This window comes from Phascolarctos cinereus, unplaced genomic scaffold (genome assembly GCF_003287225.1).
Source record: "Phascolarctos cinereus isolate Bilbo 61053 unplaced genomic scaffold, phaCin_HiC Scaffold_5;HRSCAF=322, whole genome shotgun sequence".
Lineage (NCBI taxonomy): Eukaryota > Metazoa > Chordata > Mammalia > Diprotodontia > Phascolarctidae > Phascolarctos > Phascolarctos cinereus.
The window spans coordinates 266,685,558-266,705,064 of NW_027555958.1; the positions used below are offsets into that span (position 1 = coordinate 266,685,558).

At 39.0% G+C, this 19,507-nt stretch overlaps 1 protein-coding gene across 7 annotated transcripts in view; it reads right to left on the reverse strand.

The window, feature by feature from the left end:
- Positions 1 to 19,507, reverse strand: part of CYTH1 (cytohesin 1) — a 202,947-nt gene that overhangs the window by 19,661 nt on the left and 163,779 nt on the right. For all 7 annotated transcript variants that reach the window (XR_013487154.1, XM_078155825.1, XM_078155829.1 and 4 more), the window contains exons 11-12: positions 10,883 to 10,954; positions 9,394 to 9,548 (exon numbers count right to left, since the gene is read on the reverse strand). Coding sequence is in view for 6 of the 7 variants with exons in the window: in XM_078155825.1 (XP_078011951.1) it covers positions 9,394 to 9,548; positions 10,883 to 10,954 (227 nt within the window). In the remaining variant the exon portion in view is untranslated. The remainder of the gene's footprint in view (positions 1 to 9,393; positions 9,549 to 10,882; positions 10,955 to 19,507) is intronic.

The following is a 19,507-nucleotide window of genomic DNA, read 5'->3' on the forward strand; positions in this document are numbered from 1 at the left end:
TCTAGATCTGTGATTTCACAGGGATATGGAATTCTAGTTGAGGAAACTTTATCTGTCAATGCAGATCAACATCTTCTTTGAAATTTGTAGTCTTAGAGAATTGCCTGGGGTCATGAAAAGTTAAGTGATTTGCCCAGTGTCATGCAGTTAGTATTGTGTGGGACAAGTGAAAGTTTCTCATGTGAAATGTAAGCTATGCTCCAAAATGTAGTGAGGCTTCAGCATGAGCTGGGCCTAAGTTTCACTTTCGTTTTTGGGGAATGGGGGCTGTGCACCAGATGCCCATCCCCTCCCTTGTTTTGTAACCTACCCCCTCTTTTGTTCTGTACCTTAATTTTACCAAATAAGGCAATCCTCTAGCTCCCAAGCTTGTTTTGAGTAAAATGTATCTCTTGGGTTCTAAATATAGACTGTGACTTCTCTTGCCTCAGCCAATGAGGATAAAGAGATTGAGACAAACAAGTGGGGAGGGGGGCTTTTTGGAGTAGTTTGCCTAAGACTATATAACTGCTTGCTGCTGTTTTGTGCTGGGCCTCACTACTCCAGTCCACCCTGGACAGGTGACGCCCAACTCTCCAGCGGGACTTGCTAGACTAAAACTTCTGTTTTCTTCCTGGAGAAACCTCTGAGTTTTTATTTGCATAAGTGGTCTACATCCCACTCAGTGGGGGATCGTCTGGTATTTTCTTTGATTAGGGAGGGGGCTTCCTTGCCGAGGTGAAAGCCAAGAGCACATCTGAGATTGCTCAGAGGCCTTAAGCTCTAGAGGGAGGTTACCACCCAGTCACTGAAATAAACCCAAAGAGGGGGACTCGGAGAAAAAGAAGGTTTGTTAGGGCTCTGACGATTAAAAATGAAACTGTGAAATTCCGGCCGGCGGGTGAGAACAGTCACATTAAGTTGCATGCCTGCAACCCAGAGATAAGCACTCAGGGGTCTGGAGTAATTGGTGCAGGGTGAGGGCCCTTTAGGACGGACTCTAGTTTGGGCGGAGTCCAGGCCTAGTCAAATTGCGGAATAGATACCTCATCGGAAAGCTTCATGGGTGACTGGTGAGGAGTGGGCGACCCTCCTCGGTGATTCGGCTGAGTCTGTCTTTAGACTCAGGGAGTTCAGTGACGGCTCCTGAAATTCCCTAGGTGAGGGCCTGGGGGGTCCCTAGAAATGTAAGGGACAATCTAAATCTGTGCAGTCGGAGCGCAAATGTGAGGTACCTATAGACAATCCTTTAGGCAATCGATTGCAGAATTGGAATGAACTGCCAAGATACAGAGGAAAAGATGAAAGGAAAATGATTGGATATAGTTTGATGATTTGAGGATTCTATAGGGGAGGAGGGTTGTTGTATGTCTATTTTCTTTTTTGTGTTTGTGTCTGTGTGTGGTGTGAACAAGTGTTAACGGTGTTTGATAGTAAAAGATTTGACAAGAAAAGCATTCTGAGTGCTGCAGCTTGACTCTGGAGTGTGGCTTTCTTTCTCTCCCCTCTCACTCACTGATAATAGCAGCCTCAGGGGGTGGGGCTGGATGGAAGAGAGAAAGAGAGAAAAATACTTTATTATTTAGGTTATATGATTGGTAAAAAGCAAGTTGAGAAGGATTTACGAAGTGTCAGGTCAGAATTAGAAAGAAATAAGATATGTACAGTTTTAAAGGGACTTTAATCAAAGTCCATTCCAAAGAAAGGCAAGAAAAAAAATTTAAAAAATTTTAAAAAATTTAAAAATTTTAAAAAGGCAAGAAAAAAATTAAAAGAAATAAAAAAAGAAAGGCAAGAAAAAAATTTAAAAAAGAAAAAAAGAAAGGCAAGAAAGTTGAAGCATGTAGGAGAGAGGAGTATGTGTAGAAAGCTTAAGGAAGGTATAATTTATTTGCACAGTGTGAATAGAGGGTTTTGAAAGCAAGAAAGTTTTGAAACTTTTGGAAAAAAAAATAATTTCTCTCTCTCTCTGCATTCTCATTCTGGCCAAATTTGAGTGTGGAGACAAAGAGAGAAAAAGGGAACCTTTTCACCTCAGATTAAAAAGAGAGGTAGCACTTAATCTTTTCTGCCTCTCACAAAAGAGAAAAGTTTTTGTGTACCAGAACATAAACAAAAGGTAATTTATGGGCAGCCGGGGGGCTGTGCTGAGGGCTGCGGCTTGTTGGGGATGACTGGGTTCGACTGTTGCCGAGACCATGATGTTTCCCCATGAGCCCCAACTCATTCAAATTGTAAAAATGTGATGTTTTTAATTTCAGAACTTATTATACTGTTTGGCACTAAAGTAAATTGAAAGAAACTAAAGAACAGTGGAAAAATTGTGTAAGGCAAGTGAATGGTTTAGAGTGCATAGTAAAATTGTAAAAGCAGTTTGGGAAGAGAGAAGGAGGGAGAGCCCTATTCAATTATCTCCCTTCAGATTTGCAAAAATAAAGCTGAATAGCTTTAGATGGTTTAAGTAAGTTAAGAAGGTGTGAGGAAGTGGTCTGTTTAAAGTAGAAAGATGGAAAAATAATTTTTTTTTTTTGCCTAATTTAAAAACCAATAGATAAAGTTATGGAAAGATGGAAGGAATTATGTCCACCCACCTTTCAGGCTAGATCCGTGGGTGGGTTCTATTAAATCTAATATGGATATTGGCTATGATAAAGATATTGGTTATTGTGAGTTATGATTATTACTGTTCAATTAATTATTAAGCTCCAGAGGTGCCTACCTGGACGGAAAGCAAAAAGAAGTAGTTAGAATACTGGCCCAGTACATTTTAAACTGACCTGATTACAATACGTGATTCCAAACTGTTTGTAAAACTTTCTCAAGAAAATGTGGACATGAATGGGGAACTGAAATATTAAAGAAATATATGAATTTGTGGATAATATCCCTTTATAAAGGGCTAAGGGTAATGAATTTAGAAATGTGTATTTGTATAATTTTGAGAGTACCTATTGTTATTTGGCATTAAGAAATTTATTAACTATGTGGTCCCAGGAGACTGCTGAATCTGATGAAGGGGTCTAAAAAGAAAGGTTTTTTTTACTGAGTCTGTTTTCAATTGTATTAGTTATGTTGCTGGAAGGGCAATTTCTTTTATAATCCAGAATGTTAAATTAATTGTGCCTTCAGGGAAAAGAGAAAAAGGAATGAATCTGGCTGTTGGGGCATTCTATATGATCCTGTTTTGTAACATTTCCTTTTTAAATATTGTAATTTAAGAAAGCATAAAATTTCCAAATTTTGTCTTTATTTAAGGGGCATTTTCAGCTACAATTGTTTTGCTACATTTGTGAGACTGTTGACCAGGTTGTTTGGGGTTACTGTTACCTAGAATTATTTGTGTATGAAAAGAAAGAGCACAAGGCAATTACTCCTTATGTTGAAAACTTACCAAGGTTCCTGGAAACCAACAGAGGGAGGGTTAACATAACCCCTCTCAAGATCAAATTGAGGGAACCCACTACAGTCGTGAGAGTAAAACAATATCCTGTATCTCTAGCGGAGAGGGGAGGACTTAGACCGGTGATTCAGGGGCTATTGGAAGGGGGACTTCTTGAACCCTGTATTTCCCCCTTTGATACCCCCATCTTGCCAGTCTGGAAAGGGGATGGAACATATAGACTAGTCCAAGATTTAAGGGAAATTAACAAGGCTGTATTACCATCCCACCCAGTGGTCCCTGACCCCTATATGATTTTGGGAAGGGTAAATGAAGGCAGTAGGTGGTTCAGTGTAATTGATTTAAAAGATGCATTCTGGGCCTGTCCTTTAGACCCTAGTAGTAGTGATATCTTTGCCTTCGAGTGGGAGGATCCTGAGACTGGGAGGAAGCAGCAGTATAGGTGGTGCGTCCTGCCCCAGGGGTATACCGAATCACCAAATTTGTTTGGACAAGTCCTTGAGAGAATCCTGGAAGGGTTTAGAGCTCCCTTTGGGACAGAAGTATTACAATATGTAGATAATTTGCTGGTGACAGGTAAAAAGAGAATAGAAACCAGTGAGGCTTCGATCAAATTGATAAACTATTTGGGACCAGAAGGTTTGAGGATTTCCAAACATAAATTACAATTCGTGGAACAAGAGATGAAATATCTGGGACATTTAATAAGTGAGAGGCTGAAGAAGCTGGACCCAGAGCGGGTGGCAGGAATCCTTCAAACTCCCCTCCTAAAAAACTAAGAGGGAACTCAGAAAGTTCCTGGGGCTAGTAGGATACTGTAGAAATTGGACTGATTCATATGTGTCCCTAACAAAACCCTTGTACCAATACTTATTGGAAGAACCAGAACAAATTAGATGGGGCCCTGAAGGGGAGGGAGGATTTAAAAAGTTAAAGGAGGTCCTCCCCTCCCCTCCTGTTTTGACACTCCCCTCACTAGAGAAGCCCTGTCATTTATTTGTGAATGTGGACAGAGGGGGGGCTTGACCCAAATAAGGGGAGGGGGGGCAGAAGAGACCTGTGGCCGCCTTATCAAAAATCTTGGATTCTGTGGCTAGAGGATGGCCGACCTGTATTCAAGCAGTAGCGGCTACTGCTATAGTAGTGGAGGTGGGTAGAAAGCTGACCTTTGGGGGAAGCTTAATAGTGAGTGTTCCCCATCAGGTACGAGTCATCCTGAATTAAAGGGTAGAGAGGTGGCTTACAGATTCCAGAATTCTCAAATATGAAGCCATAGCATGGGAAAAAGATGATTTAATATTATCACAAGATAACAACTTAAGTCCTGCCTCTTTTCTGACTTCAGGGAGCAGAAATGCATCTGAATTAGAGTATTATTGTATTGACTTTATTGACCTTCAAACTTGGGTTCCGGAGAATTTACAAGAATCCCCGATTCCTGGAGGAATCAGTTTGTTTATTGATGGCTCCTCTAGGGTGGTGGAAGGGAAAAGAAGGAACAGATATGCTGTCATTAATGGGGATCAAGAATCCTTGGTTGAGGCGGGAAGTTTACCAAAAAATTGGTCTGCCCAAATATGTGAACTATATGCCTTAAATCGGGCATTAAAATTATTAAAAGGGAAAGAGGGCAATGTTTACACTGATTCAAGGTATGCCTGGGGAGTAGTACATATTTTTCAGAGAATCTTGAAGGAAAGGGGGCAAAGTTATCTGCCCTGAGAAAAGAAGTTGTTGGGATTGTGCAGTTCCTAGACAATGAATTTAGTTTGCTGGGAAGTTGCAAGTTTATGTTCAGTAGATAGAAATGATTTTTGATGATTGGCTTTTACACCAGGGCAAGTTTAAATCTGAGAAGGAAAGATGTAAAGTGAGAGCTCCTATGTATGTGAGTCCTGGTAAATCCTTATTGCTTATTGCAACTCCATGAGAGTAAAAGTAACTTTATCTGGCTTTAAGCTGTGATTAATGAGACTTCCTGTTTGAGGAAAAAGGCTTTTGGGACTATAACTAATTTTGTTTTGAGTTTGAATTTGGGTATAATTGTCTGCATTAAATCAGTATCTGAGAGAAATGTCACAAGAACAGGTGGAGGTCTATTTAAAGGAAATGTGATTTATTTGGGAAAAAGCCGAGGGGACAATCTTAGCCACAATCTAGAAGGGATCCTCCTGGCTCAGTTTCCCCACTGTGTTCCTTTGGAAAGGAATGTTTCCCACCTGACGATTTCTGAGTCTGGCTATGAGATGGAACAGATACTGCATGACTGAAGAACTGCGACTCCATCTGAATTTAAACAAAGCTAAGGATGTTTTATCCTGTCATACAGGATACGTCACCTGTCCCTGCTCTTTTTTCTTCTATAGTAAGTTTCTATGATCACAGCAAGTAGTCAGCATGAGACATAAGAAAAGGATTAGATTATAGTCATATCTTAAACTGATTGTTGGAACTTGCCAGGACTAATGACTGACTATTTCTGAGTCTAACTCCAGGTGTCCTTAACTGAAACCTGGAGGACTTTAAGTCTGGCTCAATGCAGTTTGCAGTTCAACAGAACACTCTGTCTGGAGCTGACAGGAAGTTGAGGGAAATATTGTCCCCTTACTCTCATCTCTTAGTGACAAGTTTCTATAATAAGAAGGTCTTATAAGTACAGCAACAAATTCACTAAAATAATTGATTATGGAACATCTTAGGTTATTATAGAACTGGGACTAGTGTTATGAGTTAGGATTTTTTTAATTCTTGGTAATGGTATGGAGATAATCAAGAGCTTGTGAGAATGTTATTTTATTTGGATAATATCATACTTATCTAAAGTTTTGTTACCATTGATTAATAATGTCAAAAGAAGAATGGCTTGTGGAAATACCATCAAAGAAACAAGGCATGACTAAAATTTTAAGATTTCATATATACTGTGTTAAAAGTTGATATGTATGTACTGAAGCCTCTCATTAATTCCACAGTGACATCTCATCCCCCTGGTGAGGAAATTAATAATGGATTAATGTGGAGTATAAGACACTGGGTTCTGATGTGAATTTCTTAAACATGACAATTGGCCATGGGTCCAATTTTGAGTCTGTGAAATGATCAGGGTTATAAAGATTAGAAATAGTAATTTAAAATTGTGCTAAGGTCCTTTTATAGGAGAATGGACAGAAAGCTGGTTCCGACAAGAAGAGGAAGATGCTGAGATGCTGTGCTGGAGATGGCTGGAGCAAATACCAAGGACAAGAGGACTTCACTGATGGTGTTCCCTGCCAGACAGCTGCATAAGAAAAGACTTTTTGGTTCTTAAAGGAACAATTACACTATTGTTTTCTTTTGGGTCTCTGTATCTGAATTTATGAAGGGACTGCTCCTTTGATTTGTCAATGTTTAGATTAATGCCTGTATTTACTTAAAGGGGTGATGGCTTTAGAGAGAGAGAAGAAAAAGAGTGGAGAAGAATTTGAATTATTTAATGTGATTGTGAAAGGTACCAAGAGTGCCAAGTGTTAAAGATATCATAAGAATGATAATTTCTATATGTGATGATATGAAGATGCAATTGATGTTACCTGAAGTTTATAGTTTATATTACAAAAGTTACTATTGTTTCTAAATTGTATTGTGTTTCTAAAATTCTTAGATTGTAAAATTTGAGAGGAATTATTGTCTTGCTCCTGGTATGTCTCCCCACAATGCAACTAATTCGCCCTAAGTTTTTCTTCCTCCTGGGACAAGGAGACAAACATCTAGGGGTACAAGTATATGATGATTTAAAAGGAACAAGCGAGTCATTGATACCTCTGTTGTTAGCATGGGAAATGCAGATGGATGGGAAGATACTTGGCCCCCTGAAAGGATCATAAAGGAATATGGACCTGCTACTTGGGGACAAGATAGGACCTGGGGATATCAGGCCCCGATATATGCTTATGTGGGACAAACCATTAGAGATATGAATAAGGAAATTCAAAAGATGGCCCATGTTCCAGTTCAGACCTGGTCCTCTTCATTTAATACTCCCTGGTGGTCCCGGTTTGGGGGATCTTGGTGCTAGCAGGTATTATGATTTGTGTTAATAGCAATAAGTGGAGTTATACTACTCCCACTGTGTGTCCCTTGCATGGTGCAATTAATTACTACTTCTGTACAAAAGACCCTGTCTAGAAAGATTACATTAAAAGAACCTGTCAGTGAGTCTAATGATATCAAAAAATCAAGGGTGGATGACAGTTAATCAGGAGGAAGGAAGTCCCGATTTTGATGAAATAGCCAATAGGGAAACTGAAGAAACCTACCAGCTTTGGTGTGAGAAACTTTCAACTATGAAATGAGACGGGGGAACTGTGTGGGACAAGTGAAAGTTTCTCATGTGAGATGTAAGCTATGCTCCAAAATATAGTGAGGCTTCAGCATGAGCTGGGCCTAAGTTTCACTTTCGTTTTTGGGGAATGGGGACTGTGCACCAGATTCCCACCCCCTCCCTTGTTTTGTAACCACCCCCTCTTTTGTTTCATACATTAACTTTACCAAATAAGGCAATCCTCTAGCTCCCAAGCTTGTTTTGAGTAAAATGTATCTCTTGGGTTCTAAATATAGACTGTGACTTCTCTTGCCTCAGCCAATGAGGATAAAGAGATTGAGACAAACAAGTGGGGAGGGGAGCTTTTTGGAGTGGTTTGCCTAAGACTATATAACTGCTTGCTGCTGTTTTGTGCTGGGCCTCACTACTCCAGTCCACCCTGGACAGGTGACGCCCAACTCTCCAGCGGGACTTGCTAGACTAAAACTTCTGTTTTCTTCCTGGAGAAACCTCTGAGTTTTTATTTGCGTAAGTGGTCTACATCCCACTCAGTGGGGGATCGTCTGGTATTTTCTTTGATTAGGGATATAGAGGAAAAGATGAAAGGAAAACGATTGGATATCGTTTGATGATTGGAGGATTCTATAGGGGCGGAAGGTTGTTGTATGTCTATTTTCTTTTTTGTGTTTGTGTCTGTGTGTGGTGTGAACAAGTGTTAACGGTGTTTGATAGTAAAAGATTTGACAAGAAAAGCATTCTGAGTGCTGCAGCTTGACTCTGGAGTGCGGCTTTCTTTGTCTCCCCTCTCACTCACTGATAATAGCTGACTTCTGCCTAGCAACAATCAGAGCCTTGCCTAAATCTAAATCTGCCCAGTAACAGGGGGTTCTCTCTGTTGACAAGAAAACCTTGTTATTTTCTGTGTACATGATTAACTCCCATGTTTGTGCCCATATCCTTGAATGTTGCAAGATAAGTTCCCTGTTTTGTGACCATATCCCTGAACTGCTTTGTAAAGTACACAACACACCTGCTTCTCCTTTCCTGCCTCCTGTTATACACCTGCTTCCCCTTTCCTGACATCCTTCCCTGTGGTTAACTTCTCATGTAGGAGCATATCCTCACCTTCAGCTGAGTCCCCAAAACTTGTGTATAAAAGTAAGCCCCTGTCTTATCTCAAACTGCTACTGCTCCTAATGACTAGCCCACTGCTTTTGCATCAATAAAGCCTTCTTGACTAGGAGAACCTCTGCCTCCCTGAATTCTTTCCATACAACCAGACTCCAAACATCATCTACCTCTTCACTCCTACTTGTACAACTTGATTTACACAGTGTTTTCTTTACAAGCCCATAAGGCAGAGAGCAAAAGTCTTATCTCTACTTTGCAATGAGAAAACTGTGCTGCAAGGAGATTAAATAACTGGCCTATTTACAGCTAGTAAATCTAGCTGAACAAGTCCTGAATTCTTTCCTCTGTATTCTTTCCCATATGTTTTTGAGGTTCTCTTTTTAAAATATTGTAAGGAATAGAAATCTAAAATTCTCTCAGACCAGTAATTTTGGAATTCTCTATAACTATATTCATTTTTCTGAGGATTTTTCAGTGAGGCTGGGATCTGGTGAAGGAAGAGGCATCTAAGCTTTGATTTAAGCAGTGAAACTCTAAGAGGAAAAAGCTAAGGCTCCCTCCCTGTTTATCCAGTGCAACTTACTTGATGCATTTGATCCATTCCTCCTTTTCCTCGGGAGTCGGAGCTGAAATCCGATAGACTGTGTGGTTTCCTTCCACTACTCGACCGTCAGCCTCAGTCTTACAAGCTTTTATTACTTGATCCTTATTATCGGGGATGTAAAGCTCAAAGCAGTTCTGAGAAGAAAGAAGACAGTGAATGGAGGATTGGAGGAAAATGTTAATTAAACAAACCAGCATTAATATATTTCCCAAAGGAATTGCCTTTATTGAACAGTCATAAAATGAAACTCCACCTCTGTGAGAAAAAGAATGCCCTGGAAGGAGAATTCTGGATGGTCAGGAATGTTTCAACCATGTTATTGTTCCTTTTTACCCCAAACTAAACACATGTGGGTCTTCATATGGCTGAACCATGGAAAAGGCTGCTGGTTACATTTTGGGGAGGGGGATTTGGTAATCTTTGGTTTAGATCTGTGGTTGATCTGCGTGGTGAATTCCCAGTGTGGAAACTTCCTCTACCAATTCAGATGAGGCCCTGATCTGTGAATTGGGATCTTAAGAGTGCCTTAGGCACTGACAAGTTAAAGTAACTTACCCAGAGTGATAACAGTTAGTATGTATCAGAGACAACATTTGAACTCAGGTTTTCTGGACTCCAAGATCAGTCCTCTATCCACTGCCTCACTCCACCTTTTGGGCTGATGATCTATGCTGATTACATAATAAGTTTTTTTTGTTTTAGCCATTTCTGCACAAATGGCAGCAACAGAATTATCAACATGGTGTGGTAAGAAGCACACTGGATTTGAAATGAAGATCTGCATTCACATCCTGGCTCTGCTACTTACTACCTGTGTGATCTTGGATAAGTGATTTTATTTCTTTGGGCATCAGTTTCTTCACCTGTAAAATTAAAGGGCTGGACAAACATGATGTCTAAGGTCCCTTCCAGCTCTAAGTCTATACTCCTATGAAATATTCTAACAAAAAGCAATACATATTTAAAAGTTTTGATACAAGATAATAAATTATAGCTCAATAATAAGTGTCTCTGTTATCACACACTTAAAGACAGACAAATCTCAACACCTCTGATATGGCAACAAGTATTTCCAAAATAGACAGAAAATCTTGGAATTAAAAAAAAATAAGATTTTTTTGGTGGGGTGAGGCAATCGGGGTTAAGTGATTTGCCCAAGGTCACACAGCTAGTAAGTGTTTAGTGTCTGAGGCCGGATTGAACTCGGGTCCTCCTAACTCCAAGGCCAGCGATCTATCCACTGCCCCACCTAGCTGCCTCCAAAAAATGAGATATTGACTTGGATGGAATAAAACACTTAAAAGACATAGCTACAGAGTATTTAAGAAGGTTAAATAAAATGCAGACTTGTAAATCAACCAAATGGAAATTACAACAGTTCTTCCATTTAATCTTTAAAAATACATTCAAATTTACTTATGTTCCTCAAGGATCTCACTCACCCATCACCAATCACACAAACACTTACTGGTTTTTTGGAGTCCTCTACCTCCCGGATACTTAGGTTCTCTAAAGGAATAATTCCACGGGGCTCCTTATCCTACAGAAAAGGTTGATGAAAGAAAAGATTTTACCATCAAGTCTAGAATGTTATAACTACAAATCTCTTTGATTGCTATAGTGGGTCCTATCTTTTCTCACTCCATCATCATTTTAAAGTAACCCTAGGAGCTAGTCAAAGTTCTTAAAAACAACAACAAAAAACCAAGAAAGGCATATTCATCTGCATAGAAGATCTCTAATCTTTTCCAGCTCTAAATCTTATGACTTTATGGCTGAATCATATAACCAAAAAAGCTATGGAAACAGGCTGCCTTGGATATTGATCACTCAGGCGATAGTGATGCAGTGGTGATATTTGGTAATACCTGGGGTATCTGTATAATCCTATTTAGGAACCTCAAAGGGAAATGATCTGGGAAAAGGCTTTCTAAACGTATAAGACGCTTGTTGTAGGGGCCCTTAAACTAAAACTGTCATAATGCCTTAGCGTTTGATTTATGGTTTATGTGACCCTTTAAAAAATAACGTCTATAATACTATGTTTGCTTCTTGGAACTTTATAATTGCAAGTGTCATCCTTTCTCACTGGGGAATGTAAATGAATTGATATTTGCACTCCACTCTGCATCTGCTGCTCTGCCTTGGTTTTAATTCCAAGCAACAAGATGCCACTGCATGGAATACCCTCCACCCCTTTCTTCCCTCTTTTTGTGTGCTGCCTCTCTCCAACAGACTGTACGTTCCCTGAAGGCAAGGACTGTCTTTCTTTTTATGAACTGCATCCCCAATGCTTAGCACGGTACTTGGAACATAGTAAGTGCATAATAAATATATATTGGATTAGATTGGACATTTTTTACTAGAAAAGATAAACATTAATATATATATATATATATACATATATATTTATACATACTTAGCTATATCAATAATTAAGACCTCTTTTCCCTTGTTTGGATCTTTTTGGTATTATTAGTTTATTCTTCTCTCCTATGCAACATGAGTTATCACTTATATGTAGAAGTCTAAGAGAAAAGTGTAAGCACGTTCATCAAAGGCCTTTGATTACAACAGCTTTCTGGTTAGTCTTCTTGCATCAAGTCTCTCTTCACTCTAGTCTATCCTTCACTTAATTTTAGGAAGTGATCTTCCTGAAGCATAGGATCTGACCATATTATCCACTTTATTCAATATAACTCCAGGATCAATTACCGATCAAACAAAATTTTCTTTTGGGCCTTTAAAACCCTTCACAACCCCTTCCTACCTTTCCAGTTTTCTTACACCTTTCCCCCCTCCATACAGATGATCCTGTGATTCTGGCCTCCTTGCTTTTTCTTGAATACTACACTCCATCTCTCCACTTGTATTTTAACTGGCTGTCCCCCTCCCCTCATCTCCATTTCCTGACTTCCTTTAAATCTCAACTAGAATTCCAACATTTATAGAGTCCTTCCTGATTCCCCTTAAGAATCCCACTAAAATTAACCCATTCATCATCTTTTTTGTAAATAGTTGTTTATACTTTGATTCCCCCATTAGATTGTGAGCTCCCTGAGGGTAGGCACTATTTTTGCATTCTTTGCATCCCAGCTCTGAATGCAGTATCCCTTCCTTAGTGGGTGTGAAATAAGTACCTGATGATTTGAGAGACCAACCAAAGATCATTCCCCTGGTATTGGCCAAGCAATTTAGAATCAGCTATTATACTATATAACTAGTTTTAGTTGGTTCTTGATTTCTTTTACTTTCACCTCCGAAATCAGGCAAAGTCTCTCTCTCTGTTTCTTAAATTATAACTTCATAGGTAAGTATACATCACGACCCAAATGGCCCATTATACCTGGGATCACAGATAAGATCCTCCTTGTCTCCCTTTTTTAGCCAATCTTGAGCAAACTTGCAAACATTCCAATCTCATATTCTTATTTCTCTCAACCAATTAATGATCTCAAAGATCCTAAAGTGGAGATACAGTTGAGTGGTAATGGGCTGTTATTGGTCATGTTATTAAAATATATACAGATAAATGGGATCTGATGGCTCTTCTGGAGATGAAATGCAATTCTACCCTTACTGGATGGTAAAAGGCTCAATGACTTCTTTCAAAGCTCATAAATTTTTACCTTCCATACAACTATTCACCACATAGAAAAAAAGATATTTGAGAACTACTTAAGATATTTGAGTAGATAGTGAATAGAGCTGTGAAGATACTCCTCATCAATAACCATGCTGGAACTCTGGAATGGAGGAAGCATTTCTAATGTATGTCAGGTGTAAAACCATTTTTGTGAAAGCTGCCACAATCATCATTTCACTCTCAATAGATCTGGGGGACTATAGCACCATTAAAAGCTCTAGAGCCAAGGATGGCAAATTACAGCCTGCAGGCTAAATGTGGCCTTATTAAAAATGTAAAAACCATTCCTAGCTGTCAGGCCAGACAATAACAGGCAGAGGGTGAGAGCACCATGGGCCATCGTTTGCTGACTCGTGTTCTAGACAACTCTAAAGAATAACCTCTATTAAACTGTTCCACAAGTAAGTTTTACACATAGACTTTCTCTTTTACCCTTTTCTACTGCAGACACTGTGAAATAGGTAGGAGATTCTTAATGAAGAAGGTGGGGAGGAAAGAAAGGAGAGAATTTGGAACTTTTTAACAGTTTTTTTATAAGTTTTAAAAAAGAATGTTAAAAATTGTTTTCACATGCAACTGGGGAAAATAAAATAGTAAATAAAAGCTAAGAAAAAAAATAAGTAGGAGAAAATAATCAAGACTTATCATTTTTAAATGCTGTGAACTCATGGATATAGGATGTACTACAAGATGCTTTCATCCTGTACTGAGTGGCCTTAATTTAATGCTACTAGTGTCACCATGTTTAAGAACTGCAGAAACTACTGTGGCACGTTTTTATAATCTAGGAACTATTGAGATTGGGACAAGAATTATTTTATTACTGCTAGTAAATGAACAACATTATGACTTGAGAATTCCTAGACTTAACCCCTTCATCTCTGGAATTCCTGCTTAGGGGCCTCACTTCTCTGAATGTTGAACATTTCATGTAGCTCATTATATCAGGCAATGCTTCTCTTTACTCCCTGGTTTTCTCTTTGCCAGACACTATATTCTCTATACTGCCTTCTCCTCTTACCCCCTTCCAGTTCTGGAATCATAAGCAAATCAATATTGCTACTGTTAGAGGAAAGGGTATAATAATCTACTCCCTTCTATGGCTCTACTCATCATTTCTGCCAAAATAATCCTCTTTATATACTGTCTTGACCTATTAGAATATCAGTTCATTGAGGTCGTGGATTGTCTCTTTTTGTATTTATATTCCCAGACACTTAACATGATATTTGGCACAAGTTAAGTGCTTAATAAATGCTTCTGCATTCATTCATTCCAAGAACTCTCAGATTTAGACCATAACACTAGAAAGGACAGAACCTTTTTCCACCAAAGAATCAAACATTTAAAGAGCAGCATTAATGCTCAGAATTTTGTTCGCTGGCCTAACAAAAAAGTATAATGCACCACTAGCATAACTGTGTTCTGACAACTTTAATTGCTGAGAAATTTACTAATATCCTCATACCATATCAGAATGGTAGGACTATTCATGAGTGGGATGGTAATCTTGTCTGAATCATTCCCCACCAAAAGAGTGAAGTAGAGTTGTGAAGTAAATAAAGTTTTTTCTTTTGTTTTAACTCTCTGTTCATTTAAATGGATAGAAATGCACTTTCCTCAAAACATATCTCTTAATGGTGGCTGCATATGCACTGATGATAGTGATCTCAATTTTATTCAACTTATTCTATATAACCATCCTTGAGGAGACAACAAGACTCTTTTGTTGAGAATGAATTTGTACATCTGTGAAATTCTTCCAATTTAAAAGGATTATCTAAAATGTTGTAGAGGCAATCATTCAGAAATTTTTATGCAGATTATATTTTTGAAAGAAACCATTCATGAAGTCCTTTACAAAATTCAATGTTAGACTAAAGACTTAGAATAAACCTGAAGAAAGCTGAACTTATTTGCCAAGCTATAGAAGGGAAATTCATATATAATCTATGATTCTCATCAAATATAAATAAGTAAAAGTTTGATACCTAAATTCTACTACTTAGCTTGCAATACTAGTGGAAGATACAATGTAGTGGGACAAAACATTGGACTTAAAAGTCAAGAGATAGTAAATTGAAGAGCAGGAACTCAAATACCTAAGTATTTAACTTAAAGCAAGTCATTTCCCTTCTTTTGGACTTTTAAACAAAGACAAAGTGGTGTTAAGGTTTTTTTGTCCTGTCACATTCTTCTTGGAGAACTGTTGTCTCTATGCATTCTGTCTTTGAGATCCATATGTTTTGCTTGAATAGTGAACATATTTTCTCTTAATATTCTTGTTGTTTGCTTCTCTTCTTTTAGATTGTCTTCCGCTTCTCTATATTTGCATACCCAATCTACTACGGTCTCTTTTGTTTCTTTGGTGAGGCTTGACATCGCAAATTCCAACTTTTCTATTCTGCTCATTATTTTTCCTGCACAGGACATAAATATTTGCTCTCAAAATTCTCATTTCTCTTTAATCCACTCATGAACAGCATGTTGTATTCCATGTCCTTCTCAACTTCTACAGAGTTCTGTCTCATCAAGCACTGGATCATTTTCCTTCATTTTGCAGTTATTTATCCATAGATGCCTTAACTCATTCACTAGCTTTGGAGGTCATATTTCCTTCTGTAATTACTGTTCTTCATGTTAATTTATCTGTTTATGTTCAAGGTCTTTGAGATTTTTTTCTTCCTGGAATCTTTGGTACTTTCGGTATTTTCCCCCATCATTTCCTTATCACTCACTTCTGATACTCTCTCCTTTAATTAAAGTTTTCTTGGGGAGAGGGGGGCAGGATCTCACAGTGTCTCAGCCTCCTCCAACACTCAGCAATTTATAAATTACTAGCCTAGGTCTCTGCCTCAACTGACTTTTTGGTGGTCAGAACTAGCCCCAGCTGGATGCTGTGCTCTTCCCTCACACTTGGTAGAGTACTGCACAGCTCCCCATGTGCACAATGTCCTGTTCCTATCCCACTCCTTTTATTTCTTAGTTCTTTGGCCAAGCACTGGCAGTTCAGACCCTTCTGGCACCAGATTTCTCTAGCATCAACAGTTCCTGGCTACAGGTAATTCTGAGGTTTGTAGCTGTTCCCAGGTTTCAGCCCCCAGCAGGCTTTTGCTCCTGAACGGTTTTGGCCAAGCAGGCTATCAAGGCCTGAGGAAAACTTTCACAGCCTAGAGTTAGGAGAAGGGAGAGAGAGACAGGGATATAGGGATGGGTTTTGATATAGGCTTGTGTCATGTCCTTTGATCTGTTAGTGTGGGAGAAGAGGGAGTGGGGCTGAGTGAGCATCAGTTCCTGGGTTTTAGGGTTTTTGTTTTTTTTTTTTTACATTGTTTTAGATTCTTGGTGTCTTAAACTATGAAAACAGTTAAAGTTGCTTTATCTTTGGTGTATAATTTCTGTTTTGCAGAGGTGTGAGAGGTTGTGAGGATCAGAGAAACTGTCCAGTCCACCATCCTGCTGCTTATGTAATGCAGAAAGAAATCTATATAAAGTAACTACTTTTTAATCTACATGATTATGCGATTATACCTGTCACACAAAAATAACCGTCAAGTTTACCTGGTTTCATAAGCATTTTTTATGGCTCATAGTCCAGAAACAGGACTATCAGGTGATAATTAGGATTACCAGTGTGAAGTTTTTGGTTTTTTAAAAAAAATTTTTTTTTTCAATTAGCAAAAATCTGCCTTCTCACATTCCCACTCAATTGAGAGCAAAAGAAAAAACCTGTTACAAACACGTATAGTTAAGCAAAACAAATAATCACATAGGCCACATCCAAAAAAATTTGTCTCTTTCTGCCCTCTGAGTCCTTCACTTCTCTATCAGCAATTAGTGAACACATTTCATCATTAGTCCTCTAGAATCATAATTGGTAATTACGCCAATAGGAATTTGTAATTCTCTCAAAGTTGTCTTTACCATATTGCTATCAATGCACTAATTGTTCTGGTTCTTTTCATTTCACTCTGCATCAAAAGTTTTTCTGAAACCATCATCATCATCATCATCATTTTTTACATTCCATCACATGTATATGCCATAACTTATCCATCCATTTCCCAACTGATGGGCACCTCCTCAGATGTCCATTTTTGTATCTATAAAAAACCTATATATTTTGTACATCCTTACCTAAGAGTTTGTTTTGCTCTGTTAGCCTACCCTCCTTCTAATTCTCTCTATCCCCCTTCTTCCTTTTCCCTCCTATTTCCCTGTTGAGGGAAATGGATTTCCATACTCAAATGTGTATATAATACATATATATGTATAATATCATATATCTGACCTGTTCAGATGAGAGTGAGGATGAATCACTCCCACCATTCTTTCTCTTCATGCCTACATACATGCTGCTGAACAAAAGTGGGGGAAAAAATCACACAACCATTCTGACTGGATCCACTACAAATTTATGTTACATAACCCCAACTAGGCCCTCACTGCTGCTAGGCAATTCTACTATGCCTCTTTTATTAACTCACTATCCCACTTTCCACAGCAGCTCTTCCAAAACTTTTTCAGCCTTCTTCATGCCTCCCCTACTCCCTCAGTTGAGAACCTTGCCTCATATTTTACAGAAAAAAATTAGACCACTTGTTGTGAACTCCCTCTTCTCTCCTCCTTCTCTTCATCTCCTATCACATAAGTACCTTCTGCCACTATCTCCTTCTTCATCCTTGTCTCACATGATGAAGTAAAGTAGCCTTGCTCCTCTTCTGTCATCTCTACTATCTCACTTACTTTCAATCTCTGTCTCTCTACTGACTCATTTCCTACTGCCTACAAACATGTCCATATATGCCCTATCCTGAAAAAAACTTTACTTCCTAACTATCCCTCCTAACTATCATCCTGTATCTCTTCTGCCCTTTGTAGCTAAACTCCTTGAAAAGTCTATCTACAATAGTTGCCTCCATTTCTTCTCCTCTCACTCTCTTCTTAACCCCTTACTATCCAGCTTCTAACCTTATCATTCCACCAAGGTGTTCTCTCCAAAGTTACCAATGATCTGTTTAGTTGCCAAATCCAATGGCCTTTTCTCAAACCTTATTCTCCTTGATCTCTCTGTAGCCTTTGATTACTTTTCCTTCCTGATACTCTCTTTTCTCTAGGTTTTCAGGACACCATTCTCTTCTGGTTCTCCTCCTACCTATCTAACCACTCCTTCCCTGTCTCTTTTGCTTGATCCTCTTCCAGATCATGCCTTCTAACTGAGAGTGAGCCTTTAGGGTTCCATCCTGGGTCCTCTTCTCTTCTTCTATACCACTTCACTTGATCTCATCAGCTCCCATGGCTTCAATGACCACCTTTATGTTGATGATTCTCAGATCTACTCTTCCTGCCCCGACCTTTCCGCTGACCTCCAATCATTCATTTCCAACTATTCAGATATCTCAAACTGGATGTCCAGTAGATATTTGAAACGCAGTATGTCCAAAACAAAACTCATTATCTCTCCCCCAAACCCTTCCTTCTCTCTTACCTTTCCTATTAGTATAGAGGACAACACCATTCTCCTACTCCCTCAGACTTGAAACCTAGGAGTCATCCTAGATTCCTCCCCATCTCTCACTCCCAATATCCAAACTGTTGCCAAGGGCTGCCAATTTCACCTCAGCAATATCTCTCCAATCCATCCCCTTCTATTCTCTAACACTGCCACCACTCTAGTTCAGGCCCTCATCACCTCACACCTGCTGGTGAGTCTACCTGCCTCAACTCTCTAATCCATTCTCCATTCAGCCACTAACATGATTTTCCTAAAATGCAAGTCTGATCATGTCATACACATTATCCCTCTTCCCCAATAAATTCCAGTAGCTTCTTATTGCCTCCAGGAACAAATACAAACTTCTCTATTTGGCATTCAAAGCCCTTCATAACCTAGCCTCTTCCTAACTTATTCTTATACCCTAGTATAGACCTTATCCACCTTATTCCTCTCCATGTTCTCCTTGATCCAGTGACACTGGCCTCCTGGCTGTTCCACAAACAAGACCCTCTATCTCTTGATTCTCAGGCATTTTCTCTGGCTGTCCCCTCTGCCTGGAATGCTCTCCCTCTTCTTCTCCAACTACTGACCTCACTGGCATCCCTAAGTCCCAACCAAAATCCCACCTTCTATAGGAAGTCTTCCTCAACTCTCTTAATTCCAGTGTCTTCCCTGTTAATTATTTTCTATTTATCCTGTATGTAACTTATTTTGTATATATTTGTTTGCATGTTATCCCCGTTAGATGGTAAGCTCTTTGAGGCCTCTTTTTATATCACCAGAGCTTAGCACAGTGCCTAGCAAATAGTAAGAGCTTAATAAATGTTAACTGAATTGAATTGAAACTGCTTCTCCCACCCCTTCCTCCTTCTTTGCATAGACGTCTACTTGTGTGATGATTTCCCCTAATTTTCCTTTCCCTTTGCCTCCTCCTTTACTGTAGTCTTCTT